Here is an 8,216-nt window from a genome sequence, read left to right on the forward strand (position 1 = left end):
TTTTCTGAAAGCTTTTTATAAGGTCATAAAATGTTCAAAGGAACTGCTTTCATTTAAAAGATTCTGAAGAGAGACCTACTGTACACTATCCATCATATATATTTTATATTCTAAGAAGTACTAATATTTCATATTGTTATATGCTGCTCTTTTTTAAGCAATGCGTGCACACACAGAATTTGAGATCTAAATCATCTTAGTTTCTAACTGGTCTAGTTCAGATTAAAAATTGTGTGAATCTAGAAATCAAAAAGGTTTTGGGCATTACAAGGATAGCCCACTGTTAATCAGCATTAAAAAGTCAGTGCACCTGCTACAAAACACTCATAATTTTCCTGATAATAACTTGAATTTATTGCATCTCTAAGTGATAAGTTTCTCTCACAGGCAGAACTGTATATAAGAGCCACTCCTACAAAGCACACCTGTGTGCTCTGATAAAAACAAGTGATTCATTTGTCAGGTTTTACGCAACAATCTTTTTTATCATCTGATTTCACTATGCCAGCCCCTGCAAAGTACACACCCGATCTTAGTTCTTGGCATCTTAGCTTCCGGAAACATTAAAGTAAAAGACAGGAAAGACAGGCAATCCTTGTAGGATCTTTTGCTTGTGGCACTATATAAAATAATGTTTATTATTATAATTTTCAGACTCTTAAACACACATGATTGGTATGAATTTAGTGTTTACACCAATTAAATATCTCACTACAATATTTTTTTTAAAGAAAATTCACAGATTTTTTCCAGATGTAGGTAACTAGTAGGCAGCAATTATATACATTTTTACACAAAACAGACTGGGCACCAGATTTGACTATGATACTACATCGGGAAACAACCACGCTGGTGATGAAACACTTCCAGTATGGATAGTTTCTGGCCACATGCTGTGAAATTCAACTGTTATCTGAGAATGTAAGTGAGCACTGAGCTACAGCAGTATGAGTACTAAAGCAGTTACAGTATTGTGTTGCAGCACCATTCTGTTTTGAATAATTCCATTTGCATGCTTCAACCTATAAGGACTTTATCAGCTTATAGAAGCTTGAATTATTGGACTTGAGTTAAAATATGACCTATTGACTACAGGAAAACATTCAGCTTAGGACTGTTCCTTTAAGATAAACCAGCAGTGTACAGTAAGCTCATTCTATCTTACACAGACATCTGACAATTCTATGATGACAATGCGGAGGTGTTTACAAATGAGAGTAATACAAAAGTAGGAAAAGTAGTAAATTTTATATGATTAACACAAATAAACATGCAGTTTACTTTGAAAGCTTACAATATTTGCTGTAATATATATTCACACAGTCTACACACCCAGAGGCAAGCAGTGGAGCATGTAGGTCATTGACAACTCACTTTTATCAAACACAGACATCAAACAAGATACTATTATCCACTGTGTAGTTGTGAATTTCTGTACTCACACCATTTGATCTGCCTATGGGGTGATGTAGTCACAGTGTTACTCTGAATGGAACCATTATATTAACCATGTGAGAGATTTAATGATGCACTGTATTGCAATGTCACAAGTGTCAGGCCTTTCTTTTATCTATGTCCCTTCTGACAAACGTGTGAAAATGAACAATCACTTGGAGAATCTTAAACAAGTAATCCTGGTGTGCACATACTGTAATACTCTTCAGCGTATCTACTGTTTCACACGTGAAAAGAAATATCCATATAACACTGTTTTGTACTGCTGATACTGTACATAGTTCAATATCTCAGCCACTATGGCCCATCACCCAGAACTTATGCAGGTTTCAACAGGGTTAAGTGAAGGGGGAGCACAAGACTCCCCCATCTGGATGGGATACCAGTCTGTCACACAGCCTACCCCCCAACAAATGTGAGGGTATGATGGTGCACATGATTCTATGTGAATTGGGTTATTTGTAAGAGTTCTCTGCACTGAACTCTCGCAAAGGCCAAAACCCAACTGTGTATATGAAAACAAAATAACAATTCAAGAAAGCATTCATTTTCAATATTTGAATATCTCCATATTCAGTCCTTGATAAGTAGTGATAGCTAAATTTATGCTGAAAACGGGAAAAAATAAGAAGAAAATGTTTTTATCTGTGGAGTCCTGTTCAAGTATAAGGTATATAAAGGGGAGAACAGGAGTATGAAGCAAAGAGAGTTGGTAAGGAGACCCTTACAAATTCTTTCTTGCCTCTTTAACCTTATCAGCGTGGAATTAACCTGAAATTGTTCTTTTGCAGCTCACATGCTTACACAGATCCCAACTCCAATCTCTAAGTCACAGCTTGAATTTTTTAGTTAGATCATTTCACTTGTAACCTGTTTTCCAGTGAATCACCATGAAAAATATTAAAAGATGGACAAAACCTTACAATCAAAGCAACAATTCTCTTTTTTGAATAAAAAACGCTTGATATTAATCACAACCCCAAAATGTTGGCATTCAACAATTACAAACTGCCCCACACAACAACAAGACTTATAATACAAACTTTTAGTGCAAGAGCTGTACAGTTTCAAAACATTCACTTCACAATCTGCAGACACACACTTATGTATTCACTCAAATGTCTTCCCCACTTCACATCCTTTTCTGGCTACCTTTATCCTTTAATTAAGTCTCTTTCTTCATTAAAAACTGTTTACACTAACATAGTGCTCATCCCCTTTAGCCTTAGGGATAATAACTTCAGGCTTCTAAGTATGATGTATGACTAAATAAAGTAACCAAAAATAATTTGATCATAATTGCAAAAACAAAAATATGCACTGATAATATAAAATCATTTTTGAAAAGTAATGCAAAGATCTGCCCTCACCTGTCAATACCTTTTGATTTTTCAAGATGGCATATTTTTGACCAATTTATATTAGGTGTGTATTAGGCTGAACAATGTCTCCCTCTGTTGGAAGTATGATACATTGCGCCAATAACTTTGCAGGCTGTAACTACAAATTTAAATACAAATTTTTATTTACAAAACAAACTATAGTAAATCCTAACCAAACATGCATCTGAGGAATATTAAGGTAAGTGTAACACTACAGAGCTGGCACATGAATGAAAAACACTGGTTTTATAATCAAACATAATACACATTAGTACAGTGCAGTTTCTCAAACATTTACAGGCAAGAGTTTTGCGATAATATAAATAAAAATGACTACTGCATTCCAGCAACTATAAATGTGCAGACCATGTGAATACAGTTCATTAAGCAATCATCTTACTTGGTGTAGAGTAAACTATTTTAATAGCTTGAAAAGGCTTGAAATAAACACTTTAAAGTACATGAATCACAGTTTTCCAATTCCTCTAAACTGAGGTCTAATAAAAAGGCTACAGTTATGATTAAGACATATTATAAAAAGCTCGAAAGGCATGAAATCTCAATTTTACAATGATTTACGATGTTGTATTTTGAAACTAAATTACAAGATGTCAACACACCACTTTTGCAGTTTAATTAACTGCTCATTAGTAAGACATATTCAAAGGTCTGTGAACATTCATGGCAAGAAGGTAGACAGGAATAACAATCTAGGCATCATCAAACATCGGACATCACCCGGTGGATGCTGCACATTGGTGGTGGTGGAGGGGAGTCCCCATTACCTGTAAAGCGCTTTGAGTGGAGCGTCCAGAAAAGCGCTATATAAGTGTAAGCAATTATTATTATTAATTAAAAATCTCTTAAACTGTCTTGATTATTTACCTGATAAACTGCTTGTTAAACTCAATCTGCACTGACACTTTTTGGCCACTGCAGGTAATTAAATCAATAGCGTTCATGTGAGGTGTTATACTTGCAGCTAGTTATACTTCTATGTTGTTTTCCTTGACCATCCACACGACAAAAAATGCTAAAATATTTCAAGAAGAGAAGCCAAGGGAAAAGCAAAGAACCAGGAAATTAACTGTATATATTATAAATATAATGCCAGGAGATCTAGAAACAAAATGTGAGATAGAAGCTTCTACTTCAGGAGGTAATGAAATTGGAGATGACTGCAGCCTGGATATATACTGTTTCTCAGAGATAGGAAAGACAGAGAAGAGGAGCACTACTCTATGCGTAATAAAAGAACACTGAGGATCAGACATTTAGAGTAGAATCAAGGGTCTCAGAATCTATGATGTATCAGAAGGGTATCAGAAAACTATGATGTACACAAATCTTTCAAAGTACTGTATTTTCATTAAGACTGCAAATTAATTCTAAAATCATGTCATGCAATTTTCTTCACGGTTTTCCTTATATCCTTTATTCCTTATAATGTTTTCACCTATAAAAGTGTGCAGTTTGAAGAGTCTATTTTGGATTTAAATATTCACTTTAACAATATGTATACATTGTTTGTAATTCAACAAAATGGAAAATCACTACAAAGTGGTGAATACGTTTGCATGGCTCTGTACATCTTTAGAACCTACCAGCTGGTTGCAATGTTTCCAAAAACCATGAGTACTCTTGACCTCTGATGGCCATTCATGTGATCATTTCTCAGCTCCAAGGGAGGAATCATTTAACAGTCTTATATGTTATTACTGTTCCAGACAAACAATGAAATCAGATCAAAAGCCTTCCAAAATTGTATTGCTTTATTCTGTGGTCCTGACCAAGTCAAACTCGGGTTATTAATGTGATGAAGCAACCACTTAATCTCCACCACAGACTTACAGTAAACATATCTTGTAAAAGGTTTTACAAGCTTCAGTTACTGCATTCATGAGATCCTAAATCACTTACGGTCATCCTGCTAATTAAGCCTTGAGATTCTTCCAAGTCTCCTTTCTCGCCAAAAAAGACATCATTTAAGTTTTTCAAAACCTTCATGAACCACTTGTTCACAAAACAAAGTGGTATAAACCACCGAACTTGACAAATTACATTGGATATGTTTTGAGTGGATCATTTGTTGGATCCTGAAGATACTGGGAGACACACTGGGGTTTGTCACTGGTAAAAGAAACAACTGCTCCACAACCTTCAAATACGGAAGTAATGCAGTACACGATTGTGAAATTTTAAATTAAAATCCCATTCTTAATAAAACAGTCCACAAAACTACATCATAAGACACTTGAAAATTAAAAGGCTATTATATTTTTTCATTCTAGCTCCATAATCTGTAACCTTGGCCCGAATTTAAAAAACTATGACAAAAAGCAAAAAATCTGTATTTTTGCAAATCATGATTAAAAACCACATTGTATACATACCTTTGCTGGATCATCACGTATCAGCAGATTAATATCAGCTTAATTACAAGTGGATATTAGTCTTCTGTTAACCAACTTAATATCAGAGTTTTGTGTAGCAATGAGCAATGGAATCAATCTTTTAACCCTTATTTGTAATGGTTTTGGTTGATGTTTCAGGGGTCACCAGAGCATTTTTACTTTTTAAAAGAGTAAGATGATGTAATGTTGGACGTTTTCAAACAGTAAACGCACTCACTAAGGCTGCACTTACAATCCTTGATGGAGACTAACCTGCCTTGCTCAGCCAAGAGGGCTCCTTCGTCCTTCAGCCTCTTGCTCTTGGCGGCACAGTCCTCCAGCAGGACTTCGCGACGTCGTTTGATGGCATGGAGCCAGTCCACCCCGGTATCAACGCTCACCTCTTCGGGGGCCTCAGCTTCGAAGAGCTGGACCGCCGCCTTGGACACCTTCTCGCCAGCTTTCCTCTTCCAGCCAAAAGAAGCCATTCTGTCAGGACAACAGGTAGCTCAGCATTCCCTCAACAACTTGAATTCAAACTCAAAGCGGATCTCGACCGTTTCCAAAGGACGGTAAATTGCAGGCTCTCATCCTTATGTTGCTTCAATTCCTTAACAGTCTTATATTTTCAATTAAAAACACAGATTTTAAAATGAAGAGGCAATAGACAGAATTATTGTGGCATTATTGCTGTGTTGTTGAATTATTGTAGAGTTTTCTAAGTCTCATGACACAACCACCAGCTCAACAGCTTGGTGCGGAGCACACTCCAGTACACGTCAAATAGTGGTGAAGAGAGCTCATGGAATTATGATGTCCAAGGGATTATGGGTAGGCAAAAGTCAAGGAGGTATTAAGCAGGTTTTAAGGACTGGACTAGTGCATTGCAGGGTTTAGGGGTGTCATTTAGTAGACTTCACTCATTCAACACACGATGTCAGTTAAACCGATACTTTTATTGCAGCCTCTGTGTGCAAGATTCCACAACTTTGACACAAACTACCGCTTGTGAGCCCTAATGGACATACCGAAAGAACATGCTATTGCTGCAAAAGTCAAAACCAGGGGCATTTTACAGTTAACTTGTTTTCTCTCTTCACTGTGGAAATAGGGCTACATGCATCATTCCATCCTGCAAATGTAAACAGTGTTAATTAATTTATGAAGTGTAATAAGAAAAGAAGTGGAAATCAGACCCTCTGTGATTTTTAGAGTGAAAAACATGGCATTAGGTTTAGGTTAAAAGCATAGTGATACTTTTGTCAGCTAACACATTAGGAGCTACTAACAATCTTTTTTAAATCAGAAGTCACTTGAGAACATCAAGTGAACATTTACAATTTGGCATTTAAAGAATATTTAATGTGATGAACCCTGCCAATATCCTTACATCAAGGCTGTAAGAAGACAAACAATACGAACACTATATAAAATGAAAATAACATAGCTGGACAGTGACAGTGTTAACTAGTGTCCGACGGAAAATACACTCAGACATGAAGGTGGATAATTCCAACATAGTCGGATTGCTCTAGTCATTATTTATACTCCTTGCATTTGAAAATCCCTGAACTCTCTACATAATGTGTGTAGCCCACTTTATCTACACCAAGGCGACATGACAGCCATTCTGCGCCAGGAGAAGTCAGAAACTGCTTAACCATTTGAGACAAGTAGGAAATTTAGAGACGCCAGCTTGTGAAAGCTTCCTATTGCTTGAGATATATTCGCCATGTGATCTTCCTTAAATACGGTATTTTTAAAAACTAATATCTGGTGAATTCACATTTAATTGATAAAATGATAGTGTGCTAATAAGATCGAAAAACATTAGATCGCGTTTTATTCTGTTAAAACCACATATAATTCCCCACAGCGCTGCAATTAAGTAATAAAGTTCTAAACAAAACATATTGGGCTTAAACTGTAACAACAAAAACACCGTATGATCTCAGTCACAAATGTGATATTGTTAGAACAAAAGGAATGGAAAACTCATTACGTATCTAAAGTATTTTACGAGTCAAATGGTTGTTAATCTATTAAAAAAAGCAGAAACCGTGACACCGTTTTAACTGCAAATAAAACCTGCATTCAAATGAACGTAATTACACAAAAATACTCACAACAATTATAGGGATGTTTTGTTTCCTGAACTCTGAACTTTTCCCTCTTACCCCGGCAGTACTACCTAGTGTGAAACCTTCTTAAAGTGACAATTTCTTTTTAGGTCTTAGAATACATAAGAAGGCAAAGGGTGCGAATAAATGGGATGTTTAACAGTAATTTTGTGTGCGTACAATAAAACATCCTCAGCCTGATGGTTAATGTTATTACTGCAGAAAACGCCTCTCGGCAAAATGCTCTCTAGTCCAGGTTTCAGGCCCAAGATAACGTCCGTCATGGAACTGGAAGTTCCACTCTGCCCCCTTCTGGCTGCGAGCCACAGACCGAGTTTATACCACAGCTACGTGCACAGCGCTAAATCTACTACAGTGCAGCTACCGTTAAAAATGCAGTGTAAATAGCAATTTAGGTCCGAAATAAAATTTAAAGTAACAGCAAAACATCACTTTTCATACATTTCAAATTCAAACTAAAATATTTTCTCGTGATCATTCAATATCTGTGTTTTGCAGGAAAACTAACCCTCACTCAAACGCAGGTAAAATGTACGAGGCTGAAGTTGGCTTATTCGCGTATTTCGTTCCACCTTAAATGCTGCTGTTGTGATGTTATAGTTCAGGTGGGTAGCTGCGTCAGCATGCGTAGGCTGCAAAGGAACAAGTAATAGGTTTATTCCATGCTGAAATAAAAGAAGTAAGAGAACACAACGTTTCGGCCGTGGAGCCTTCTTCAGGTGTGATGTTATGTCGCCTTTCGCCTATAGCTGATCTATAACATTCCTATAATCACAATTATGAATGTCCACTGTGGGCATATTTTCTATGATTGTTTATTCTGGCATTGAAGCATATTTTATGTC

At 36.4% G+C, this 8,216-nt stretch overlaps 1 protein-coding gene across 1 annotated transcript in view; it reads right to left on the minus strand.

Moving 5' to 3' along the window:
* ttc33 (tetratricopeptide repeat domain 33) overlaps positions 1–7,756 on the minus strand; it is a 39,059-nt gene extending 31,303 nt beyond the window's left edge. Inside the window, exons 1-2 of the mRNA XM_006627113.3 lie at positions 7,357–7,756; positions 5,504–5,719 (exon numbers count right to left, since the gene is read on the minus strand). Coding sequence (XP_006627176.2) covers positions 5,504–5,718 — 215 coding nt within the window. The 5' untranslated portion in view covers position 5,719; positions 7,357–7,756. The remainder of the gene's footprint in view (positions 1–5,503; positions 5,720–7,356) is intronic.
* Between the last annotated feature and the right edge of the window lie 460 nt (positions 7,757–8,216).

The sequence above is a fragment of the Lepisosteus oculatus genome, chromosome 3 (assembly GCF_040954835.1).
Source record: "Lepisosteus oculatus isolate fLepOcu1 chromosome 3, fLepOcu1.hap2, whole genome shotgun sequence".
Lineage (NCBI taxonomy): Eukaryota > Metazoa > Chordata > Actinopteri > Semionotiformes > Lepisosteidae > Lepisosteus > Lepisosteus oculatus.